Source organism: Falco cherrug, chromosome 20 (assembly GCF_023634085.1).
Source record: "Falco cherrug isolate bFalChe1 chromosome 20, bFalChe1.pri, whole genome shotgun sequence".
NCBI lineage: Eukaryota > Metazoa > Chordata > Aves > Falconiformes > Falconidae > Falco > Falco cherrug.
In genome coordinates this window covers 4,698,824-4,725,723 of record NC_073716.1, presented here as the reverse complement: position 1 = coordinate 4,725,723, position 26,900 = coordinate 4,698,824, and the positions used below count along the sequence as shown (strand labels likewise).

Below are 26,900 nucleotides of genomic sequence, written 5' to 3'. Positions count from 1 at the left end.
TACTCCCCGGTGAGTTATTCAGCCTCTCCAAACCCCATGCCCTGACCTCAGTAGCAGAGAAAAGTGGCCTTTCCCTGCCAGGGAGCTCAGACTACAAATTCCTCGATATTTGCTCAAGAGGGGTATGTGGCAAGGGGGTGGCAGCGCTGCCCAAGCTGCACGTTGCATGACTTCGGGCAGTGTTAGAGGGACACACAGCCCACCAGCCCCAGCCTTTTCCTCCCCAGTTAGAACCTGGGATACAGCCAGGAAGACACAAAACATCCAGCCCAGGGTCCGGAGCAGCTCAGTGAGCCCAGAGAAAGGCAATGCAACGAGCACAGCCCCTGCTCATCCAGACAGCTCAGAGCATTTCACAAACCCTCCTGAGCAAAGCCAGGAGCAGGGTGATGGCGTTATCACTGTTTTAAAGGAGGGAAAGGGGTGAGGAGGCTTCTGGAGCAGGTGGCAAAGAGTAGCCAGCTCCTAGCCCATGGCCCTCCTCCCCTCGGCTGCCCAGTCTGAGCTCTTGCAGCCCTACATATGCGATCAAATCACCGTGACCTACAAATTAGCTTCTAGACCCATTTTATGCTAAATGGTGTAGGAATACAACAGACTCTGGCAAGACTTCAAATTAAGACTGCCAATTAATGCTCCTCTTGGGGCTAATTAAATATTACTTTCCATAGCACTTTTTCCCCTCCCCTAAATACTTCGCCAACTACTTCCAGAGCCAGCACAACGCAGCTGCCTGGGGCAGATGGCAGCAGCCGCAGTGGGGGGACCCTCCCTGGTGTCCCCCCCCCCGGTCCCCGGGCAGGCGCCTCTCTGCATCCACGCAGCCTTTCAAGTTCTGACATGGACTGAAGCAATTTGATTTTTGGAGCGATCTTTGGGTAAACCAGCCTTGCAGATATTTCAGTTGATGGTTGCCTGAAGTCAAGAGCCTGCAATTCCTTCTACTTTGACCGTGATGCCTGTAAGGATGGGAATTGTACCGGCAGGGAGATGACAGGGAGTGATGGGTGGCAGATTCACCTGTCCAGATCAGCAGGTGACAACAGGTCTCTGCTGTGACAAAGCTGCAGCTTTAACCCTGCCACGAGCCACACGTCCAGCAACAACCTCGTCCTCTCCCCAGAGTCTCTCTGACCCAATTTTAGGGTCTCTGGAAGGCCAAGGGCACACACACCATGCAGCAAGAGGAGACCTCGGGGGACCCACCTCACAGCAGCATCAGCAATTCCCCTTCACGCCAGCCTCCTGCCGGTGAGGACAAAACTTGAGAAATCTGAGAAAAACAAAGCTTAGTAAGAACACGGCTGTCCAAACAGCCTTCCTCCTTGCTCTCAGCAAGATGCCAAATGCTGCTGGCACCTCCCAAAACCAGGGAGCTGCAGCACTGGGAGAGGAGCTGCCGGGAGCTTGCAGGAGGGTCGATAGCTGTGAGCGCCTCAAAACATTTTGCAGATAACAAAATGGAAGCTGGCAGAGGAAAAGCTGCATCTCCTGGGCTGCTCAGCCAGCTGAAAAACACCGAAGGTTGGGTTTGCCAAAGATAACAGAGGCACCACGTGCCTGCAGACAACCGTGGGCCATCACCGCTCCGGTCCTGGCGTTACACCCAGGAGCAGAATCATCCAGCCTCACCCAAAACATGGCAGCATCCCCAGCTAAAAAAAAAAAAAAAAGAAGCAGCAGCATCCCCAGCTAAACGTGCCCAACACACACCTGAGTCTGCAGGAAGCCTGAAACCATTGCTCCACATCCAGAGGTTTGGGGGTTGGTTTTTGGTTGTTGTTTTTTTTTAGTTTTATGGGGCTTTTTTAAAGCCTGTTTCTGATTTCAAACGCTGCCACAGTACTGCAGAGTCAGGAGAAGCAGGGGGGTGTGCTTCCCCGAGCTTCTGCGTTCCCCAAATTCAGCTTTGGAAACTAAAGAGCTCCCAGGACCTCCGGGCAGGCAGGGGATGGGCACTGGCAGCAGGCAGCACGTGCAGGAAGCCTCCTTGCCCCCAGCCCTGCGGGCAAACAGGGGGCACAGCCCCCCGAGCTGGCAGCGAAGGCTGCTGGCCGGTGCAAAGTCACCGAGAGAAATTTCAAAAGGGGAAGGGGGGGGGGGGGGGGGGGGGCGGGGAACAGGGAAAAAGGAAGAAAGAACGAGAGATGAGAAAACATCTCTGCTGGTACAGCCGGCCCCGAGCCCCAGGAGAGCATCAGCTACTGGGCTTCTCCTCCCGTTTCCATAGCAACACAATTTGGTGCTCTTTAGAAGAGCTCGCTCCCCCCTCTCCCCCTAGTTAATTTTATTTCGTGTTTTGAAATAAAAGTGGTTGATACGGCTTTTGTCTCAGGAGCCTCAAGGGTGAGGGGAGAAAAGGGAGAATATCAGCAGATCTGGAGGGGCTTGCAGAGGGGGAAGGAGAGACCGAGACCCCCCCAAACCCCCAAATCAGCCATCCTAGACGCTGGGTCCATCAAGTGGCCCTGAGCTAAGGCACATGGGGATGCTGTCTGTGAAACACAGGGTGGTCTCCTCCCTTAGAGGTGGTGGGCTGAAGGTGGGTGCCAGCCCCATCACTCCCTCCCTGACCTTGGCAGACACCCCAGGACCGTGATTTGCCTCGCGGGAGCTGGATGCCACCCCTCTCCTTTTGCCCACCCTGCCCATCCCCGCAGGGCAAACCCACCTCTGGCTGTGCCGATGTGACGCTCACCCCCAGCGCCCACCCCCAGGGACCCAGGACAACGCACCAAGGCCAGCCACAACACAGCATCAATATGGTGATAGGCACTTTTTATATATAAATATAGAGAGAGCACTTCGTGCATGCAACAAAAGAATGCAGCAGCTACCACCCTGAGCCCCTCTGCCCCAAAATTCCTCCTTTTCCCACTCACACCCCCGCTGGGAGCAGGGAAGGGGCTGGGAGACCCAGAGCCAGCCCAGACCATCCCCTTCACCTTTACGAGGTTTTTCCCCTACATCGGACACATTCATCAGGGCTGCCCATCCCCAACATTCACCCACAGGACCGGGACCTGCTGAGACCCATGGATGCAGAGCCACGGCCACTCGGAGCAGGATGTGCGCTCAGCCCAAGGCTGCCGCTCAGCTCCTCGTAAGCATTCGGGCTAATGAGCTCAAATGCATCTGTTCGTTGCTAACATGTAGGGCTGTTTGGGAATGTTTTGATTAAATATTTTTCATAGAAAATTCCAGCTGGTTGAGATCGAACTCGTTTGCCCGAAATAATTGGTGTGGAGAAGTTTTCCAGTTAAAGGAAAAGGGCTAAGAAGAAATTAGTTGGAATTTTACTTCCTTTAAACTATAAGATGTTTTATTTCACTATTTAATTTATAGGGAAAGAATGTTAAGAGAGATCAAGTTGGTGTTTTGAAGTGGTAGGAAGTAAGATGTTTCAGTAATCAGACAGCTCTGTGGATTTTCCACTAGCTTTTAGGGAGGGAGGGAAAAATAAAAATAGTTTAAAAAACCAAACAAAACACCTTTTTATTCTGACCGAGAATGGGAAACCACTCTGAAATCTCAGCCCTTGTAGCAAAAAAGCTGCCCAGCTCCAGAAAGCATCGTGGTAACGACCAGGTCCCAGCCTGGATGAGGCTCTCGGCAATCCATATACCCCCCCGACCCCCACCACAGCCAAGCCCCTTCCACCTCCCCAAGGCAAAGGCACCGAGTGGGTGCTGCGGGTGACCGAGTGGGTTCACAGGACCCGCCAGGTCCCAGAGGAAGGTTCAGGCTGGATGAGGGGAGATGCTCCTGCTTGACCCCAAGCCCCCAGCCCACCTCAGCATGGACCAGGGCCCAATGGCAGGAGGGGAAGCAGCAGCTTCCCAGCCCACCCACCCAGCTCGGGATGGGGAAGAGGGCAGGATAGAGACCTTCTACCCCCCAGCATCCCTGACCTGCTCTGTCACCATGGCTCTGCTGCCAGGGGACACGGTCACCACCTCCCCAGGGGGCAAAACCCCCCAGCTCCCTGACTCCACATAGAGAGGGGGCAGGATGCTGCCCAGCCCACCCCTCCTCAGCACTGCACCCCCACGGCCTCTCCCCGAAAGCACAAGGGAGAAAGTGAGCAAAACCCACCCATTTGTGGGCGACAACCCCCTTACCCGTGGGAGCAGACCCCAGGAGCAGCAGCAGCACAACCCTACCTGCACTCGCCGGGCAGATATTGCCACCGTGTGGGCTGGGCTCGCAAGCGCCAGCTGTAGCAGCTCAGGGAAATTAAGGAAAACTTAATTAGGTGCCTTCCATGCTAAAAAAATGCTTAAAAAAAAAATACCCTCGCTGTGGTGAGCCCCCCGCCCCCCGGGAGGTCATTGCTGTGCAGCCACCGCTGAGAGCAGCGCTGGCACGGCGAGGAGAAGCAGGAGGTGATGCAGTGAGGGCATCGTTGCCCAGTGGTTTGTGCACCCCAAGGGTTTGTGGCTGCTCCTACAGCAGCCCTGGAGGGTGACGGAGGGAACAAATCCATTATCAGCTGGTTTAATTGCCTTGTGCGGGGCCTTCAGCTCCCTTGGGAAATGGGTTGTGGGTGGGGAGGGCAGTGGGCAAGTTGAAAATTCCTGAGAGTAAAGGGGATGAAGGGTAAAGTGGAAAAGAAAGACGTGCTCAAGGTCCTGCAGAGGGTCTGGAGGGGCAGCTCTGCCTGCTGCCTCCCCTTCCGAGAGATCCTGGAGCCACCGCTCCCACCTCTGCTTGCTGGAGCTGGTGCTTCACCCACAGGGACCCCACAAGCACCTGTGCATGTGCTTGGGAAAGGGGGGGACAGGCCAAGGGATGCTTTCCCATACAACGAAGGACCCGTTGAAAACACCCTGCAGGTCTGGGTGCTCATAGCATGCCCGTAGGTAGCGCCCAGCGAGCAGGATGGATGCCTTGGAGCCAGAAATCCAGCAAAACCAGGAGCAAAAGTCAGTCCGGGCATTGGGGAGGTCACGCTCAGGCTCCTTCTTCTCCCAGATAGTTGTGTGGACCCATCCAGAGAGGAGGGGGACTAGGGAACCCCCCTTCCCTCTCCCAGGGAAGAGCTACTAGCCAAGAAATGCGGAAAACTGGGAGGCAGTGGGATAATCATCCTGCGGCGAGGGCTGCCACGGAGAACGACGGCCGCGGTCCCTCCCGGCTTTACAGCCCGTGGGAAGTATAAATAGCAGTCAAATCAAAAGCTGTTGCTACACGGGCAGATGGATTAAGCAGAGTCGGGGGATGTATATAAATATCTATACATACAGACCTGTGCGTACGTGTGTTCTCGGGTACACGGTCCCCACTGACGCTCCCAGATTGCACAGGGGACCGGGAAGGGACTTGGTGCTCCGACTCCATCCTGGGCGGCTGCCAGAAAACACTCAGGGGATGTGACTGCAGGACTGGGGCTTTGGGGGACTGGGGAACAGTAATAATAGTTTATTTATTTGCTTTTATAGCTTTTTCATTTAATAGTTTGTTTGGTTTATTTTTAAACACGAAAGCACTGAAATGGGGTGGGGGTGGGAGCAGGGCACTGGCTGTCCCCTGAGGAGATGCTAATGCGGAGGAGGAAAAGTCCCGGAGTGAGGTGGAAAGGGGAGTGTGGGGGAGGAAAGGGGGAGCTGGGGACTTCCAGGAGTAGGTGCAGCAGCAGTTTGGGGCTCCCCTCACGTGGATAGAGGTTGCACCTGAAGCAAACAGACAGGAAAGCTGTCCCTGCCAGCCAGCGGGGGAACGGGAAACATCCAAAAGCCACGGAGAGGATGCTCCAGAACCAACCCCAGGGTGATGCCGGGGTACCTGTGCCTTCAGACCCAGCTGCCTGCCCAGCCCTGGAGAGGAGCTGCACCACTTTCAAAAAAAAACCCCAAATCTCTTGCGTCTGAGGCATTTCATGAGCACCGTTTTTTACTGGTTTAATTATCTCAACAATCAATTTTCCACCAAAACAGCTGAAACGATGCGCAGGCCTATGTGGACATGCAGAGGCAGAAATCAAAGCGCTGCCGTTGATTCCACTTCCCTGCGGCGGAAAGTGTCTGGGTAGGAGAAACCTCCCGGTCCCAGGAGGGGTCTCCCCCACGCTGGGGCTCCCGCTGGCACACAGGGCTGTGGCGAGGGGACACTGGGAGCGTGAACAGCCCCTCGGGCTGCAGACACAGCAGGCGCTGGGGTTTGCACCCTCATCCTGCACGCTGCTGGGCTGAGCCTGCGGCTGGGCACCCCCCCTTGTGGGAGCCAGACCCAGCACCCCTCGCACGAGCTTCTGCACCCCCTCCATCACCCTGAGCGATGGCTTTGCATGGTGCCTCGAGCCAACCCGGCTGCTTTGCTCCAACACGGCCCTTTTGCCACAGCAAACTCCGGCAGCGAGGCAGGGAAGATGCGAAACCATCCTCCACCCGCCTCCAGCACCTCGGGGGCCACTGGGTTTGCAACCAGAAGGGTGAAACGGTGCTCCAAGGCAGGGGTCTGCTATCAGCTCCCCCCAGCTCACAGCCCAGCCTGGCAAAGCACTGTGCAAGGAAGACCGGTACAAAACACTGGTGCATAAATGCAAACCAGCTTACTTGAGCCCAGGAGACGTCCAGCCTTGCGAGGACAACTCCACGCTAATGCTTCGGCATCAAATTTGACCGATGGCACCTTCTTTCTAGCGAGCTTTTGGTAGGTGTTTGACCCAACTCCAGTCAATCTAACATCGTTACACCGCAGTTAATGTCAGTTTGAAAGTGCTTTTATAGCTGAAACACTGCTGTACTTAATGTAAACACCGAGGTTATGAGGATTCTTGCATTGACACGGGGAGGTTGTACTGATTAGCTTAAATCACTGTCATGTGGTATTAGTTAAAAGGATGTAAAAAGCGGCATCTGAGGCCTTGTCTGCGCTGCAGAGCAGGGCTCACCAGGGAGGGGGGCTTCTGCCATCACTGTGCCCTCGGGGACCCCGGAGTAGGTGCATGTACAGGGATAAACCGGGCTTTTTTTGCAGGGGGTGGGTTTGTTATGGTGTTGGTAACAAGCACACAGCAGCACCACCAACACACCCACAGCCCGTACGGGCACCTCAGGAGCTCTGGCACAGCAAAGACCCCCTGCCAGTGTGTGGGGGGGGGTCCCCCCAGCGATGCCAGCCAGTCCTGCAAAGCATCCTGGCAGGATCTGCGTCTTGCAAAGCATCCCGTCAGGACCCTGGTCCTGCAGTGCATGCATCTCCCTGGTCACCCTGCAGCAGGGGACAGGGATGTGCCCAAAGTCACCAGGGCAAACGATGGCACAGCAGAAGCACAAGCATGGTGCCCCAGGAGCGTGGCCACCCACCCCCCTGAGGGCCTGGGAGGTGCATCCCTCCACCCAGGGAGTGTTTTAGAAGGAAAAATCCTCCAGCACAAGCAGGGTCTTTGGGCCCCTCGGCCGGGCTTTGGCAGGCGACGGACAATAGGAAATGGGACTTCGGAGAAGTTTTCTGGTTGATCTGGATGGAGACAGGCTCAGACCCGCCACAGGAATGACCTCCCGTAGGACATCAGCTCCTTGGAGCGAGGTGCAAGGGCTGCAATGGGAGGTCGCTGCTCTTTGCTGGCCGGTCCGTGCCTCCCCGGTCACCCTGGGAAGGTGGTGGAGCAGGGGGGAGCGCTGGAACCCACCCACCCCCTGCCTGCAGAGGACGAACCACCAAATTGCATCCCCACCCTCACTGCAAACATCAGCTCACCCCCCCTCCTGCCACCCCCACCCCCCCCCATCCCCTCCTGGCCAGTGCATCTCCCAGATCCCCATCTTCACCTTGTCCACTGGGAGAAGCCACCAGCATCCTCCCACTGCTGGGGCTGGGTGAGTGGGGTTTTTTTGGTGGGTTTTGGGGTGGGGGTTTTTTTTTTTGGAGAACATTTATAAAGATCTTATTGTTGAAAGGAAAAATGGGATCTCCTTTCCTTTTACCTTCCAGGGCAGTGCTAACCCCTCTCCCCTCGTACAAAACACACAGGAAAGGGGTTTCTTTTCTGCTTGATTAGATTCAAAGGGATCTTTGTCTGGGGGTAGGTAGAGAAAAGCCCTCCCCCACCTCCCTTTTGACCCTCAAGACTCTGTCTGGTTTTGTTTTAAACCAAGAGAGACAGAGCTACACCCTTGGGATGTTATAAATATATATACCGGGAGGATAGAGGGGGTGGCGTCATTCCATTTTCCTGGACGGCAGCTCCAATCCCACCGACCCCTCGTTTCTCCCGTCATGATGGGAGCACAAGCCCCGCTTTGCCTCCAGATACCCGGGGGGAGGGTCCCCGAAAGCAGCCCCCCTGCCCCAAGCCTCTCCTCTCCTCCACGTGATTTAATTATTCCAAAAGGCTCCACCAGCAGGGTTGGGTCAGCACCGGGGGGGGGTTGCAACCCTCTGAGGACGGGGGGGGCACCAGGAGGGTCCTGCTGCCTCCTGCCTGGGGGAGCTGCTCCCCCCACGGCCCTGGGACCCCTCACCCATCCCGAAAGCGATGAGGGGTCTCTGTGATAGCACATTAAATGATAGATATGCACACGCAGACATAGGGGCTCTGTGTGAGTAGCTGAGTACGTATGTGCATACGTATACGAACCCCCATAAAACAGGCGAGCGCAGCTGCACATATTACTGCCTACAAAAAAAAGTTTGTAATGCAGAAAACACGACGGGCTCCCCGAAATCTTTTATTCTTTTCTAGATTTTTCTCACATTTCAAAAAAAAAAAAAAAATTTAAAAAAAAAAATCTATTTTGAAAACCGCATACCTCTCCTTATCTTTACTGGCAATTAATTTCAAGGAGGGGTGTTCAATTTTGACAAGGACTCTAAACATGTTAATATTTGAAGAGGGGGAAAAAAAGTATGACATTAATTATTCAGGTATTAGTAGGCATGCTGACAGCAGAGCCCAAATGATTTTCTGTCACAAACTGCTATTAACAGAATTTTTTTTTTTCCTCCACGGAAGTATTTTACAAAGACTCAGCACCAGCATTTTTCCTGAAAGAGTAAATGCTGAAATTAGAGTTGTAGGAGCCGTAAGGATTAATAATGAAAATAATGGGCGCCAGAGCGCACAAGGGACACGGATCTCCCCTGTAATTGTGTGATTAAAAACCAAACGTACAATATTGTAAATCACGGCGGTGCACTGAAACCGCCCCCCCTGGGGTCCCAACCTGCACCCTGCGGTCCTGCACCCCAGGGACCCTCATCCTGACCTGCACCCCCTGCGCTCGCACCCCAATGCACCCCGGGGGTCCTATCCAGCCTGCACTCACTATCCCTGCACCCACACTGTGCCCCCCATCCCCCAGCGCAGGCAGGGCTGGCGGAGGGGGGGGGGGGGGCAATGCTGAGCAGCCCATTACCAACTGAAAGGGGCTTTTCCCCCAGCCCCCCGCCCCCGGGCAGCACAGCTGGATGAGCCACAGCTGGGGGGAGCACAGCTGGTCTGGCCCCGGGTTCACAGAGTTCAGGCTGCCAAGATTTTAGGGTGAGATAGCGAAAGCTGACACCCAGGGACACCACCCCCCCCCCGGCTGGGCCAACAGCCAGCCCTGCAGCCCCCCCCCCCCAAACACACCACGTTAGGGAGCCCCATGGAGGGGGGGGCAACCAGGTGACAACCCCCTTCCAGCCAGCCCAGGGCCGCATCCTGCCCAGCCTCACTCCCCCGAGGATGCTGCTGGCCAGGCAGGGCTGAGCCGGGCAGGATTGATGCAGCTGGGGCTCCCTGGTCGCCTCCTTCTCCCCCAGCTCCCTTGGTGCCTTTTCCTCTTCTCAGTCCTAAAAAAAAAAATGGAAATAAAGAAGAAAATGGGGGTGTCGTGGCATCATCCTGCCCCCTCGCCCCACAGCTCTGCCAGGACCTGTCCCCACTCAGGACACACATGGGGGCCCAGCTGCCACCCTCAAGTGACACAAGGTGTCCCTGGGTCAGTCTGGGGGGGGCAAGAAGCTTTCATGCATGATGATTTCCCTTTCAGGTCAGGGGATCCCATCTGGATAAATTCAGGGAAAAATGGGAATTAACAGGTGGGAAAAAATAATAACAAATATGCAAGAATGGGAGTTGGGGGGGCGGGGGGGGGCTCCTCTTCAGCAAGGACCCTTCTGCAGGCACACAGAGGGACACGGAGCAGGAGAGAAGCAGCCCCATCACATTCCCGCATCCCAACCCCCCCCTGCTCCCCCCAGCCCCCCCCACCCCATCTGAGGTCCTTCACTTCCACACATATTTACGTATTTCTGTGTTGGGAACCGACGGGGACCACCTGAGTGTTGGCCCAACAGGGGGAACAGCAGCAAGGGGGGACAAATCCCCAGCACCCGCAGCTCAGAATAACCCTTTTTCCCAGAAAACCACCTTGGCTCAGGGTTTTCCAGCCTGAAAGCAGTTGGGGAAGGGTTGGGAAGGGGAGATGGCAGCATCCCACATCCCTGCCAGCCTCCCCACGCTCCCACTGGCCTTCAGGGAACGTGCTTCATCGGAGCGTCCTGCTCCCAAAATCCTGACCTCGGTGGCTTTGGATTCACTTTTTTTTCCTCGTTACTGATGTTTCTGTTTATGCAGCACTGGGAAAAGCAACCCCAGCATCTGCACATGAGATGCTAAGAATTCCATAAAAATACTCAGAGCTAAGCATATAAAATTATAAACCTAACAGCCACATTTTCATGATTTCCACCACCCCTTTTTTTTTTTCCACCCCAATGTAATCTCTAATGAGAAATTAAGGAAAAATATGAAAATAACCCTCAGCTTAGCCCTTAATTGTGAGATTTTTTCTCGTGTCAGAAGCCACAGACAGCGGAACGTGGGCCTCAGTGCTGGGATCCAGCACATTTCAGGGCACATCCCGATGGATCACTTCTTTTTTTTTACGACATGCCGCTGACATGCAGGATCCCAAGTTTCCTACGCAACGTCTTCAGTTATTTGGGGGGGTGGGTTTAACCACTGTAACGAATGGTTAATTACAAGCAGTCGCCCAGGCGGTTGCTGGTATTTCCAGCTGATTAAAAGGGTGGATCAGCCCAGTGTGTAAAACTGTAGGAAAAAAAGGGAATTTCAGGTGAGCAGCCCGGTGTGCAGGACCCCAGCATGCAGAGGGGCCAGATCCTGCTGGGGGAGAGGGAGCAGATCCCAGCATGCTGCGGGACAACTGGGGTGAAACGGGGGTAAAATGGGTCAGACCACAAATAGTGCCCTGAGCCACCCACCCCCTACACCTCCTGGGACCCCCAAACCTCTCGTGAGGGAGAATCCCCTGGGGGCCAGCCCCGTTTTTTGGGACCCCCTGGCCCCCCTTTACCCACACCCCCAGCCTGGATGCAGCTGTATGGGGATCAGTCCAAACCCGGGATCTCGGGGCATGTGTCCCACCCCAGTCCAGGATGGGGGGCACCACAGCCCCCCACCAGCCCGAGCAGGGCCCCAAAACCTCTTTTTTTCTGACAAAAAACAGGCAAAAGCCTTCCCCCGGATTTTGGGGGGGGGGGGGGGGGGGGGAGGATGAGCATAGTTTCCCATATGGCCTCATTTAGGGTAATTTCTTTCAATTGCTAAAAGCATAAACTCCACCTATTGAGTCCGTAGATTTATATGGAACAGCTGAAGGATCCTCCAAAGCGCTTTGTGGGCTGGCTGGGAGGGCCGGCTCCCACCTTCCAGAAAGGTTGGTGGATAATTTATTTTTTTTCTTTTTTTTTTTTTTTTAAGAGCAAACTCATTTTTTTGCCCTTTTTTTTTTCCCCCCCCCCACCTTCTTTTTTTTTTTTTTTTTTTTTTTTTTTTGAGGAGGGAGATATTGATAACATGGGAGTTAGAAAGAGCCTCATAACTCACAATAAACCCTTGTCCATTCTCTCTATTGACTACATGTAAACATGGTAAATGAAAGGCCTTTAGTGACACTTAATCCCTCACCCCCTCCCCACTTGCCCCCCCCCCCCCCCCCTCCTCCCTGCCCCCAGCCCAGCCTGCCCTGGGAGGGGGTTACGCTGCTTTTTTTCTCACAGCTTGCTGTTTTACTGAGCCCCTCCTCTGCTATCTAATTTATCATTAACACCCTGACACTAAACTAAATAAATGCAGCAGCTTCCCTCTGCTTCCCCCCACTTCCCCAGGTTCCCCCCCCCCCCTCCCTTCTCCCCAGATTTTTGGGGTATGAACCAGGAGCTTGGGGGGGGGGGGGGGGCTGGACTCAGAGCCCCCTCCCTGACAGGTCCCTGTAGATAATTAACGTCATTATTAAATTACCTTCTTTAAAAGATAATAATAATAATAATAGCAGGGTCATTTGGCTGCGATTAAACCCGGTGCGGTCTCGCCGAGGTCGCTGCCTCCTGCTCGGGCTGCTCCCAGGCTTTGCCTCTGGAAATTTTAAATGTTTTTAAAGAAGAGTCATTTTAACTTGGATTCCTTTCTTCCTTGCCAGGGAGGAGGAGGGAAAAAAAAGCTGCAAAGAGATTTCGAGCCCCACATTCCGGCTTTGCAGATCGATAGTCTTGTGTAATTTGGGTTTCAGTGATTTTTAAGGGATGAGTTTGTGGGTTTTTTTTCACCTGGCCTCCTGCAGAAGTGAGGTCATCAGATGATTTTGTGGCCAATCAAATAATACCTAGTGACTAATTACAACTAATGAGGTTCTGACTGGGGGTGCATTTCGTTTCTCTTCCATTTTTCTTGCCCTGGAGAGAGAACCCTTCTGGCTATGAAAGTGCCGGCTAAATGCTTCCCGGGTCAGAATTTCCACTTTCCCAACCAGTATCCCAAATAACAGACTTTAAGCCCTTTTCAACACATTGCACAGATCAAAACCACTTCTGGTCTTCGTGTCGCTGATCTACGCTGGGGGTTTGTGTTTGGAGCCAGCCCTACCAGTGCTGCTTCAATGGGATCTTCCAGCCTTTGGCCGTGTTTTCCTTTGGCAGAGATTTAAAAATATATCTGGAGCGCTCCTTCCATGAGGGGCACTGACTCCTGAAATAGAAACACATGTTTGGGGGAACAGTCTCCAGCCTACAAATTAGAGGGAAGGAGCTATTGATCACTGATTAAAATGTGTCTTTGAGGCAAAGTTTGTCCACAGCAACCCGTCACCTACATCCCAAAGCGGCCGAGCACACGCGTGTGTGACCCCACACGATGGACACGCACGTGTCCCTCAGCCCATCCGCACAGAAGAGGGGGGGTGGGGGTCGGAGCCATGCAGAGCCCGGGATGTGGCCACAAACACGTGGGGACACGCTCAGCCAGGCAGACACACCAGTGGGCCAGCACGGAGCCGGCACACGCGTCCCATGCGTCCCACGCGGGTGTGGGGCACAGGAGGGTGCCAGGCCCATGGGTGGGTGCGAGCAGAGGAACGTGCTTCCCCAACCACGTCAATAAACACGCACGGCCAGATGTGCGCGGCCACAGCTGTGTGCAGACCAGCGGCACAGGCTGATACACGCAAGCACACACGCCACCCTCCGTGGGTGCACACGCCTGCACACACACATGTCCTGGGTGCACAAACACCCCCTCTCCCCCACCCCAAGCACCCGCACGCATAGGTGCACACCAGGCAGCCCCCAGCCACCCCCCCCGCCATCACGCACACCACAAAAAGGGCCGAATATCAGCTAGTTCTGTTAAAAAAAAAAAAAAAAATATTTATTTCTCAGCCTAGATTCCATATTGCACGCAGGAATTAACACTTTCATCGTCATATACTTACAACAACTTCAAATAAATAAAGGTACAGTAAATCTAAACAGAAAGCCAAATACACGGCTGGAAAAGGCGCTTTCCTCCCCTGGGTGATTATTTTTAATTGCATGTTTTAGGCCGGAGCATGGGGGAAAGGCAGCATCGGCCGCTGGATGTGCCCAACCCGGGGAAGTAACTCCCCTCCCCTTCGGCAGCACCCCTCAAAAATAAATTATCCCTGGGCAGAAGCACCCCTGGATCCGGGGGGCCAGTGGAGAAGCACCCCTGAAGCAAGCAACATTTTGAAACCCACAGAGGAACGGGAATTTTTCATCCAGCAACGCAAAGAGGAGAGCAAAGGTCCCTGAAACCCCCAGCCCCAAAATAAACCCTTACAAACCGTGAGTACAAAGCACCACACCATATCCAAGCTGAGATTTTTCCTGAGTCTAAAGCAGGCTGCATTTTTAAAAGCAGCACCCTTTCATAGAAGTATTCTTTATTTTATTTTTTTTTTTACAAGATACTTTTGATTTTCTCCTACCTAGACAAACATTTTCATGGAAAAAAAAAGAAAATATTAGTTTTTTGCTTCTTTTGCACCCGTTTGGAAATAAAGCAACGTCACTAATGTCATTATAAAGGTGCCTTTCTATCCTTGATGCTGTCCTGGCCATGCGAGTTGATCTTTTGCTCAAAACCAGAACTACTTTGTGTCCCTCGAACCGCTCCCTCCTCCCGGCCCGCTGTGTCCCGCAGAGGTTTTGCTTCTTCCAACCAACTACCCCTTGGGTTTGTCCATTTTTTAAGTCCAAACCAGGCTACTTCAGCTAACACTTTGGGGTTTTTCCTTTTTTTTTTCCCCCTCGATTTACTTTGGATGCATCACCCCCCACACACACTCTCTTGCTAAGAAGATTACCTTTTTTTTTTTTTTTTGATCGCTTAATTTCCTGGAAACACATTTCAAAACAAATGGGAGGGGGGATTATTGATTATGACAATTATTTTTTGCTGCAAACGGATGGTTCTGCTGCTTGAGGAGCCTTTCAAGGTGTGTTTGCGTGGAAAAGTTTTGAGGTATTTTGTATTATATTCACAGCCCTGCTACAACCCCTGGCATTATATACAGATATCTATACCTACGCACGCACTGGGGGCGAGCAGATAAAATACATACGGGCACGGAACGGCTGCATGCGTGCACACATCTCGTGTATTAGTAGCTGTGTTGTCCGTACACCCACACGTACATACGCGTCTATACGCGGAGATAGATCTCCGTGGAGCTGCACACGCATGGGTGCCACCCCCACCCCATGCACCCACTTTCCGAGGTGATTATATCCCTTAGAAAATATTCCTGAGTTATCTGGCTGTTACTTGCCCGCGGCAGATGGAGTTGCAGAGTCTGGGGTTTTGCTGCTTTTATATATATATATATATATATATATATATATATATTTTAGCATTCATTTCCAGCACGGATCTCGGGTGTGTTGGTTTTTTTCTCCCCGGTCTCCACGGGCGCGGAGCTCGATCGTCTGCTTTGTCCCAGCGACCCGCCCGTAGTTTATTTTAAATTTTATTTTTTCCTAGAAAATACATTTTTAACCCGGATCGGATTCGCGGGCAGCGATCGTGCTCCGTGCTCGGCAGTTCCAGGGAAAACGGGCGCGTTTCCCCCCCCTGCCCGACGGGTCCCGGGGGGGGGCAGGCCGAGGGGAGCAGGGGGGGTTACGAGGCAGATTCCCCCCCCCTCCCCTTTATTTCTTGATTCCTGTGTGCGCACCCCGAGACAGCGATGCGGAGGCAAAACTCCCCAAAATCGGCTTTTCTCGCTCCTACACACGCGCGGGGTTTGGGTTGGGTTTGGGTTTGGTGGGGGTTTTGTTGGTTTGGGTTGGGGTTTTTTTTTTTTGTTTTTTTTTTTGTAACCGTCCACGGCTACGGGTGTAAAACCTGACTGTTTCGGAGACAGAAGAAATCCCCCTCTTTTGCTCAGCATGGGAGGAACGGGAGGTGGGGTGAAGTAAACAAAAAAACGCAGTTAACCAAAAGACAAAACCGCTAAAAACCCAAGGAAAACAAACATTGCTTTTAGCAACAATTCACCATCTCCAAGAAAAACAGCGCTTAATAGATACAAAATACGCTTGACCTTAAAAATGTCTTTTTTTTTTCTTTTTCTTTTTTTTTTTTACCCACTGATGGAATTAAACCAAAAAAAAAAAATCAAACTGGGCCGTGCCAGATCGGAATATTTTCTTTTGAATTCGGCGATGGTTCTCCTTGCCCTCCCCATTCCCCTCCCTTTCAGCCAAGGACACTGAAGGGATTTTTTAGTATTTTTTTTTTCCGGGGAACCAATTTTTGCAGGACTGTGAAGGAAAATTAGAAATCCCCGAGCGGGCACTGCGCAGTCCCCCGGCCGTGGGCTGCGAATATTTTTTGATGCAAAGAAGGGGGAGAAAAAGAAACACACACATCTACTCCCCCCCCCCCAAAAAAAAAAAACAAACAACAAAAAACCCAAAAACCAGAAACCCACACACACACACATCAGCTTTGATTTGCCCAACGTTTGCAAAACAGAGGGGACTTCAGAGAGCCCGTCGGGCTTTGATGCCAAAGCGGGGTGGAAATCACATCAGAAATAGTCAAAAGAGCCAGTTACAAAGCCACTGGTTTGCAAGAAAAGTTAAACTGGGATATGATTTCCTCTGCAGAGGAGAGAGACATTCCCTCCGCATTCTTCCCCGCATTCCACTCCGGAGCTCGGGAGAGATCAAATTGTCCATCTGTACTCGATCGCTAATGCTCCTGGATCCTATTTCTTGTGCCCGTAAAGCTTTTACAGGCCTGCTACCTTCAGGCTAGCGGAGTTGGGGTTATTAGCCAGCAAACAACTCACTTTTTTTCTTTTTTTTCCCCCTCTTTTTTTTTTTTTTAATATACGTGCAGCAGTTTCAAATAACTTCCTCTCGAAGCTTCCCCGCTTTCTTTTAGCAAACAGAATTTCTCCTGGTCTTTTTTTTTTTTTTTTTTTTTTTTTTTGCAAGTTTGGTGTTTTCATCCTGTCTCTTAAGTAGACAGAAAAAAAAAAAAATGACATTGCTATTAATACAGTTCTTTGGAAGAGCTGCTCCCAATTTCGCCGGGATTGACTCGGACCGAAAAGGGGTGTTTATGCTGCGTGACATCATTATTTCTCTCTGCGTGTGATTATTATGAGTTTAATCCAATGTATTTATGGAGGAAAAGGGAGAAATTAGATCTATTCTTTCCTGGGTTTCTTGGCATGAGGAGGGGGGGAGGCAGGACGGTCGGGAGGTGGGAGCCCCTTCCCTCCGACATCCCAAATCCCTTTGCTGGGAATAACCCGGGGGAGGGGGGGGGGGGAGGGGGGGGGGTCCATCCGCCACCCCCTGTCTTTGAGCTCGTGTTTTAGCTTCGTCCTTAAACTCATCGCGCAACCAAACGTTGGACCCTGGCACAGACAATTGGGGGGGGGGGGGGGGGGGAATCCCCTACCCACCCCGGCCAGAGCAGGCGACCCCCCCCACGTCTCCCCCAGCCCAAGCCGTGCACACACTCACTCGCTTCCCCCCCAAAAGGCTCCCGCACACCCAGGCCCCCCGCTCGGCGCCCCCCTCCCCGCCCGGGACCCCCCGGCTCAGGCGGTGCCGGGGCTCGACGAGACGGCGGGACCCTCTGCCCCGCTCCCCACCCCCCGAGGCACCCCGGCCCGGCCGCCCCCCCCCTCCAACCCCCCTCCCGCCCCCCCCTGCAGCTCTCATCTGTTGCATGTAAACCTTTCCTCCGGGCCGTGCGCTGTCCTTAGGGATCCTCCAAGCTATAACCTCGGAATTTGAGGCTGGGGGGCACGGGGATAGCGTTGCCCCCCAGGTGCCAGCTCCACAGCGGGTGGGTTTTGGAGAGGACCCAGGAGTTTTTGACCCCCAGGGAGGAGGCAGGACACAGGTCCCCATCTTCCCCCACGACCAGGGAGGGAATACAGGGGAAGTTGCCCATGAGGCTGAAGGAATTCCGAGGAGGGGGCGGCCCGGCGCTGCCGAGGCGTTTGCAGGGAGTGTTCCCCTTGCTGGCATTCCTCCTGCGAGTCTTTTGTGGCCTCCCTTTGGAGGAGCTCTGCTGCCTTTCTGCCTCAGCGCCTCTGGCAAGGCGTCTGCGCTTGGCATTCCTTTCCGAGCCATTGCCTTTCAAAGCTTTGTTTGACAAGGTGCAGGGGCTCTCTGCTCTTTTGGAGCCGGGGGGTTTGAGCTCTGCGGCTTTACAGGGCTCCGCTCTCCCTCCGTGCCGCAAACTTTTCCCGTCCAGGTTGAACCCTTTGGCGTAACACCACAGCTTGGATTGCCGGATCAGCCGGTCAAAGTGCTCCCGTCGGGGCTCCCCCGGCCCCCCGGGGGGCACCGGGCCGAGGCCCCCCGCCAGCTCCTGCGCCGGGGGCTGCGGGGCCGAGCCCGGGGCCGGCGCTGGGGAAGGCGCTGGCCCGGGTAAAGCTCCGCTTTGCCTCTCTGCCTGGTCACTGGGGCCTAACGAGGCTCCATTGTTCGAGGCATCTTTGTGCAAATCCTTCCCTTTGGCGCAGGGCTCTGCGTCCCCAAAGCCTCCCTCCTTTTGTTGCGGATCCCCCCCAGGGGTGCTGCTCGGGGAGGGAGGGGGGGAGGAGGAGGAGGAGGAGGAGGAGAAGGAGGAGGAGGAGGAGGAGGAAGGGGAGGCCTCCTGCTTTGCGTACAGCTCCAGCTGGGCCCCCGAGCCCAGGGCTGGAATCGGGCTCAAACTTTCCAAAGTTGATGCTCGCAAAGTCCTGGCCCAGAGCTGCTGCGAGAGGAAGAGGAGGTCGGGGTCGGGGCGCAGGGCTTTGCCCACGCTGGGGGGGGGGCTCGGCGGGGCGCTCCTCGCCCAGGGGTTCCCGGGGGGGGCTGCGGCTGGAAGCGCGGCAGAGCTGCCTGCCTGTACCGGGTGCTCTGCACCGAGTCCCCGCTGCACAGCGAGCTGCTCTCCGACTCCGAGGAGCTGCCTTCCTCGCTGCTGCACGAGCTGTCCCCTTCCTCCTCCTCCTCCTCCTCCTCCTCCTCCTCCTCCTCCTCTTCCTCCTCCTCCTCCGACGAGTCGCTGGAGGTGGCGGGGCTGGACCCCCCGAAGTCCAGGCTGGAGTCCGAGTCGCTGGAGTAGCCGGCCGAGGTGCCCTGCCTCTTGGAGCCGGGGAAGCCGGCGGAGCGACCCTTCCTGCCGGCCGCCGGCCCCTTCTCCGCCGGGAAAAGCCCCTTGGCGCAGCAGGGACCCCGCTTGCGCCGGCCCGGCGGGGCGAGCGCGGCCGCCTGCGCGGCGGGATGCGCGGCCGCGGGATGCAGCAGCGCCAGGTCGCGGGGGTACCCGGCCAAGACGCCGGCGAAAAGCCCCCCCCCCGCGCCCCGCCAGCCCGCAGCCCCTCCGCCCCCGGGGGGGCTTCTGGAAGGCGGGGAAGGCCCGGTGGAAGGGCTGCGGCAGCAGCGCGGCCGGCGCCGAGCGCGGCTTGGGGAAGGCGGGGGGGCGGCCGGGGGTGGCCGGGGGCCGCGGGGCGCGCAGCAGCCGCCGGCTCTGCAGGGCGGCAGCAGCTGGGGCCGGGGGCAGGGGAAGAGCTCCCCCGGGTCCGGCAGCAGCAGCTGCTCCCTCCTCTTGCTCTTCCTCTTCCTCTTCCTCCGGCGGGGGCTGAGGCTCTTGCAGGAGGTGCAGAGAGCCTCCAGGTCCGCCTTGGAGATGAGCGAGCATTTCACCGCGCGGGTGGGCACCGAGTTGATGGCTTTGAGGGTCCGCAGCTCTTTGAGATCGCAGCGGCGGCTCTTGATCTTTAAGGTTTCCATCTTCTTGCTGATGGTGGTCCTGGGGATATCCTTAAACAGGTCGCTGAGAACCTGGGCCAAAGCAAACATCTGGGTGCCATTGATCTGTAAGTATCCCAAGTTTATCCCTTCGATTTCTTGATAGCCAGCATGAAAATCCCCCGGCCTGGCTTCCCCATTGTAATCCATGGTGGCTGGAACAATTCCGAAGGTCCCTTCGCAGGTCAGGAACATTTTGCAAGGAGCATTTACTTTGTCTCTTTCAAAGGGGGCATTGAAAATAAGGACATATTTGTTTCCACTCCCTGATCACACACATCCCTACCCCTCCGGAGAGGTGGGGGAAGGGGGAGGGGAGAAAAAAAAAAAAAAGGGGGGGGGGGAGAAGCCAAAGCAGTCGATCTCCCTTTCAAACGCTCCAGTCAATGGTTTGCAACATCTTCCAAACAGCCAGTTCCTCCGCCTGTACCGGGGCTTGACTCCTCGTCTTCCCCCTCCCCAGCAAAAAAAAAAGAAAGAAAAATAAAGAAGTCAAACATCTTGCATCCTCCAGGCTCCCCTCGGCCGGCTCCCACCCCGCGGCCGCGCACCCCACCTTCTACTTCAAAAATAATAATTAATCTCTTGGGGTGTGTGGGGGGGAGAATCAACAAGCACAGCCCCCCCCCCCCCTTTGCTGTGCGAAGCCACTGAGATGCTTAAGCAAACAAAGCTACTGATAAAGGGGGGGCGGAAAAATGGTGGCGGAGGGGGGGGGGGGGGTCTGGGAGGCGGGGGAGCCCCGGGGCTCCGTGCGGCTTCCACCTTCCCCGGGCTCCGCACTCGCGGCCCCGCCGCGTACGGTATATCCTGGGGAACACCCCACCGCGCCGTCCCGCCGCCCCCTGATTGGGCACCGGGGCCGTGATGTCACAAACCCCAACATCTCACACGCGCACCCCCGCGCAAGACCCCGCGCAAAACCCCGCGCAGCCCCGCGCACCCCGCGCATTCCGCGCCGGGCGCACCCGCGGCTTCACCGCCCCGACACCCGCCGCGCACAATAGAGCCAGCCCTGGGCTGGATATTTTTTTCTTTTAAATATAAATAAATTTAAAATTACGCCGTATTTTCGAGGTGATGGTAGCGCGGGTGCCTCCGCTTTGTTTCCGCGGTTTAGCTGCTTTTTTTTTTTTTTTTTCCTAGGGGTTGTTTTATAAAGAGAGGTTGCTGCGCCTCCCCAAATCTGCCCGGATTCCTTTGGGATGGGTGTGTGTACGTATATATTTAATAAAGCGTGAAAGATATTACTCTAAGCGAGTTGTTCAAAACGATTGACTCCGCCACAATTCATCCTTCAACCCGGAGTGGAATGCTTATTAATTGCCAATTACTGTATTTATTATCTGGAATGAGCACGGGCTGGAGCGCGCTATCAGCAATAACATCGGCAATATGTGCAAATAAAAGCAATGCAAAGATATTTATATTCCTTTTTACTCACACACGTTCTTTATTCACTTCTCATCTTTTCCTTCCGAACTCTTGCTTTTAAAAAAGGAAAAAAAAAGAAGAAAAAAAAAAAAAAGAAGGAAAAAAAAGGAAATTCTTTTGCATGCCTTTGCGCTGCTTAACTTTATTGCAAACTTTTTAAGTCCCGAGATTTCTTCGGTATTTGGTGGCTCGCTCCTGACTTACAGACCAGGCGATGTTTTCCCAAAAGCAGGGTTGCAAATTCCTGTCTCCAAGGGGGGGTGGGGGGGGGGTGTTAAGGAAAAAGCCCCCAAAAGCCCCTACCCAGCCCGCAGCTCCATTGTCCCGTCCCCTCTATTTCTTTCTAAACCTGAAGCTACTTGAGCGAAGTGAGCTTCGAGAGAGGCTGGACCGAGGGATTTTAACTCCCTGCTCAGGAGGCTAATTTTGGGGAAACAGTTACCTCGGAAACCTTCCTGGGGGAAGGGAAGCTGCAGCCCTGCAGCGCATGCTGCTCCCTTTCAAGCTTCGTCTGTCTCCCACATGAAAAAGTTGCTTTTAGCCTTCCTCTGCCTTTTTTTTTTTTTTTTTTTTTTGTGGTTCAAATGGCAAAATCTGAGTAATTTGATAATAATAATTTGTTAAACTCTATGTACGATCAACCGCAAATGATCCCGATTTAGAAACAATCCCAGAGGAGGAGGAGGAGGAAGCGCATTCCTGAGTGTGCGTGTAAAAAAATTTAAAATAACTCCAACATCGCCTTGAATTCGGGAGCGGGGATCACCTGATGTGATCACCGGATCACCCGGCCGACAGGAGGGGGGGCTCCCGGTGCCAGCACCGGTTCTGCTGGGGGCAGGATTGCTGCCGGGGTTCCCCCCTCCCCAGCACCCATGGGCGCACAGCCCCCCGCCCACGCTTGGCCTTGCTGCGGGGGGGGAACACCCCGTTTTCTCCATCTGGCTGCACGAAACCACCACATTTCACCCTCGTTTTCCACAGGCGAGAGTTTCCTGTGAGTAAAGGTCTGCGGCCAACACAAACACCAAATTCCTCTTTGTTTGGGCAGAGGGGAGGGGGGGGGTGTTGCATCGCGATGGACGGAAAGTGGCTACTACAGCTTGTTGCGGTGGCTACCGGCGTGGCTCGCTGCGAGGGACCACTACAAGCCCTTGCCTGCGAGCCAGCCGGGAGTTTCCCTTCGCAAATCGGAGGGAGATCCTGGATATTTCGCTTTCCACATCGAGCCAGAGCCATTTTACCTATAGGCTGAGCTTTGCTCCGTGCCAGACTGGAGGAGGGGAGCGAGGGGTGGAGGGAAGGGGCTGGCAGGGAATAGCCCCGGCCGATGTGGCTGATGCAGCCGCGGAGCTTATTGTGTGTGTGGGGGGGGGGGTTAGGGGGTGTGTGTAGGGGGGTCCGGTAAAGAAAATATAAGTTCGAGCAGCGGAATAAACTGTTCCCGATCGCTTGTGGGGCTTTAGAGAGGAGCCGGAGCCCCCTGATCGTCGGCCAGGAGGAAACAGGGCTCAGCAGCCGCGTACAGGGGAATGTATGGATACGTCATTTCCCAGGAAATCTCTGTCAATAGGAGCACAAATAGGCAATATTTTGCCCTATGGATAAAGTTCAATATGGAATAGGCGTGTGTGTGCCTTGACGTCCCCATACGGACGCAGCCAGCTCGACGCAGGACATACAGATACTTTACAAATATATATATATATATATATATATATATATATATATATATATATATATATATATATATATATATATATCTCGGTGTCAGGATCCTGGCGGCCAGGGTGGCGGTTCAGAAATGCATTTTAGTGGCACCATAAGCGCTCTGTGTTTCTGCTATAGGCGCCCTTGCTGCTATAGGGCCCCCCCCGCCAGGCAGGGCGCTGGGCAGGGGGTCTCCGCAGCCCCCCCCCCCCCGCCTGCCCAATGATGTATAGGCGAGCCGGGTGTTAGTGTCCGGGGGGCTTTACACCTCGGGATGTTTGTTGTTAGGGTGGCTGCAGGCCTGAGGGGGGAATGACAACGGAATGGGACGCTCCATGGGTCCCACGTGAGGGCTGGGGGGCAGGGGGCTCGCGGGGGGGGGGGGGAGAGGAGAGGGGCTGCGCCGGTCCCTAGGGATGCTGTGTCAGAAAAGGAGCGCAGCCGAGGGACCTGGCAGAGGCTGGATCTGTATTTCTGTATATTTGTGTATTTGTATATCTGTAGATTTTTGTATTTGTAGATTTGTGTCTTTGTATATCTATAGATTTGTGTATTTGTATATCTGTACATTTGTGTATCTGTACATCTGTGTATTTGTATATCTGCATATTCGTGTACTTGTATGTCTTTATATCAGTACATTTGCATATTTCTTTATTTCCCCCTCAGCCCAGCTCCTGCTCCCCAGGGCAGGGGGCGCTTTGCAGCCCCCCCCGGGCGAGAGGACAATAACCCCGGGGTCCCCGCTGCACCCTTCACCCCTGAGGCATCCCCAGGAGTTTTTTCCCTCGTACCTGTCAGAGCTGGTTGTTTCCGCAGGAAGCAATAAAAGTTGTCAGTTATAGGGATATCCCCGTTTCCAGGGGATCCTGGAAGCGCAGGACATACCCCACCCCCCCTTCCTCCTTCCCTCCCCTCTCTGGGGCAGCGGAGGGAGGGGGGTGAGGGCAGCTGGGAGCGAAATAAAAGCCGGGGGGGTTGGGGGGAAGGGGGCACATACTTCTCAGGTTAACCCCCCCCACGCAGTCCTCGAGTGGGCTCAGCTCTAGCGAAGGGGCGGCTTGTGCCTGGCACGGGAGCGCCCACGGGTGCAGGAGGAGGAAGGGGATCCACGCGTGTCTGTGGGATCGGGTGGGACGGGATGGGGGGGTCTGTCTTGCACGGGTCGGGGTCGGATCCGCACCTCCCTGCTGGAGCTGCGGAGATGGAGCGGGAGCCGCTGCAAAACTCCACCGTGGCCATGGGGAGCAGAGCAGATCCCACAGACTCCAGCTGGGGCTTCCCGTGGGATTTCCACATTGGTTTCTCGATGCCTCATTTTTTTGGGGGAGAGGAAAATAAAATAAAGAAAAAAAAATCCAAATAATTTTGGGTTGAGCCATTTAGGAAGAAGCTTTAGGGGCTGGGGGTCCTCTGAGTGGGGTGTACATGAAGGGGGGAGGGGGGGGCTGGTTTTGCTCCGACACCTCAAATCCCACCGGTGGCTCTTGCCCAAGTTCAGGATCCCTCACAGATAGTGGGCGAGGGGGTATCCGTGAGGAAAAAAACAGGTGCCAGCAGGAAAACGGGAGAGATGCTGCTGGTGGGAGCTGGGGCAAGGGCAGGGGGTGAGCAGGGAGGATTCACAGAGCAATCAGCACTTCGGGCGGGTGGGGGGGGGGGCATCAGATTTACCATGAAAAAAAGGATCAGATATTGACCCAACTGAATTATTTCGGTTGCAAGGAATCGTTTTATTTAGATTTTTTTCTTGTGAGAAACAAATCCTGGACAATGAGGTGGCCAAAATGATGCTGAGGTCTCTCCGCGCAGAGATCCCTAAAGCAAGGGGCAGCCTGGCCGTGCCCCCACAGAGCAGCCCCCCTTCAGTAAATGCTCCCACAGTAATTCCCATCGGGAAACCTGCGTGGAAAGGCTGCTATTTCCCACCTTCCCACTGTTTGCTGGGGCAGAATGGGCCTAGTGCTCCCACCGGGAGACCCAGGCCCACAGCGGGGATGGAAAAGCCCTTTGGCTCCAGATACACGGGGTGTTTTCAAGGAAAAGAGTGAAATTTTGAAAATTTTTTTTAGTTTGTCAAAGAGCTGCAGGCGGTCCACCGCACTGGGGGGAGCTGAAAGCCACCCAGCACCAGGCACTGGTTAAAACCCCGAATATTTTGATCAGAGGCAGTCGCTCCTGACAGGCACTTAAGCTGTCCGGCACGAAAATATTTCTACAAATCACTCAGTCCACTGACTTTTAAAATGGCTCTGGTACATTTTACAGACAGGGAACCGGAGCAGCAGACCCAAACCCCACCGACCCGGCCTGCAGGACAGATGGATGGACAAGCCAGAGCCAGCCCAGTGGAAAAAAAAATACTTTTTTCACTTTGGGGTGGTGGGTGGCTTTGTAACTGCCCCCTGACCCACCTTTCCACTGCCAGCAGCCAGGGGCTGAGAAAACGTGCTCAAAACCAGAGATATTCCCCATCATTCACATGGGATAGGGTTATTTTTCAGGATTTCTTTCTTATTTTCCAGGATTTCTCTCTTATTTCCCAGGATTTCTGTCTTATTTTCCAGGATTTCCCTCCTTTCTTCTCCATGAGCAATCTGTGGATAATATTCAATGAAACCACTGGAAAATGTCTCTCCGCTCTCAATCTAAACTTCGGGCACAGTGCATCACTAATTAGTAATATTTAAATAAATGCTACTATTCCTAAAATTATTTTTGAATGTATCTATTTATTATTTTTCATATTTATAAGCAGCTTCTGGAAAACCAGTGGCTGGGAAGCAGAGTGGAGCTGTGTATGTGCATGCCCGGGGTTGGGGTAATTTGGAGTGAATCTGTGCTGGGATGCACAGGCCGTTATTAATAGTTATTTGGTTCTTTTTGGATTTTTTGATTCAGGTACTACTCGGGTGCAAACCACAGCGGTATTTAGTGACAATTTATAAAGATGCAAATCCCGCTGCCCCCTCTTTTGTTTCAAAGTACAAAGGCAGATAAGTGGGTTTAGTTTGCAAATAGGTTGGGGCCATGCCTGAGGCTGCTGTGGTTCCCTGTAAAACAACATGGGGTTGGGGGGAAAGAACCACTGAAAAGAACAAACCAACAAACCCAAAAAAAACGGAAAATGTGCAATCTGATGAAAACTGCAGGGTTTAAGCTGCCACAGAGGCCTAGGAAGAGCAATAGATTGCATCAGACCAAATGGTGCTGCTCAGAGCACACTTAAAGCGTTTCGAGCCTTGTTTGGGGTAAACCCCAGGGATTTAAAGCAAAGTCAGGGCAGGTCCGAGGGAGCAGATCCCGAAAGGATGGAGGATGAGCGGGTATTTCTTTCTGCAGCTGAGCTGTGCTTGCTCTGGAGCTCCTTTGCGGGGTTTTACTGGTGCGGGAGGAGGGTCCCAGCTCAGGGCATGAAACACGCACCCATCCTTCCACTGCCTTCAACCCCTGCAAAGGTCCCTCATTCAAACTTTCTGCTTTATTTCTCTCTTTCTTAATAAACAGCCTTTCACCATCCTCTAACAAAGAAACCACACTTTCTAGAGAGCAGCTGAAGGAAATTATACAGTCATAAACACTGCCGATTGGGGAAAAAAAATAAAATGTTTGTTTGTTTTCCTAAGCAAATAGAGCTAAATATTTCCAAGAGGGTTTCTTCTCCTGGAGAAATCCTGGCGAAGAGGCTTGGAGGAGTGTCCTGGTAAAGCCGGCAACTTTGAGGGATGCGATGGGAGGCTGGAAGGGGAGAACCTCCATTTTCCTGAGGTCTTCAACGAGCCTATTTTCCACCCGATTATTGAAAAGATTATTTTTGTGGTGACTGAGAGAAGCGTACGTCTTTAAAACAAAACCCCAAAAAACAACAGACTTCCAACAAAGAGGAAAAACGACTTTGTAGATGGAAGATTTCATGCCTCAGTCTTAAAGCCAGCAGAGAATTTGCATTATTCTTCTGTCGCCTTTTGATGTTTCCCATATTACATTGTGATTTGGTTGTTTTTCCTCTTCTTGCTTAATCCAGGCTCTTACTCCTTTTATACGGGAACAACTACCAATAAAAAAAAAATTGCAGATCGATAAGTGATAAGCTCAGAACATTTTCTCTTTAACAAATTTCATCTGAAGAAATCTTAATTTGTGGTGGTTTATTTCCCCTCTTAAAATCTACCCCAGCTAAA

The 26,900-nt window shown here is 53.7% G+C and overlaps 1 protein-coding gene across 1 annotated transcript; it reads right to left on the bottom strand.

The window, feature by feature from the left end:
- Positions 1–17,483: 17,483 nt before the first annotated feature.
- LOC102045921 (SKI/DACH domain-containing protein 1-like) lies at positions 17,484–19,845 on the bottom strand. Its single transcript, XM_055697578.1, is given in 5 exon segments — positions 17,484–18,595; positions 18,597–18,635; positions 18,637–19,128; positions 19,130–19,278; positions 19,281–19,845. Coding segments are annotated over 5 exon segments (2,235 nt in total). The 5' UTR covers positions 19,771–19,845; the 3' UTR covers positions 17,484–17,530.
- Between the last annotated feature and the right edge of the window lie 7,055 nt (positions 19,846–26,900).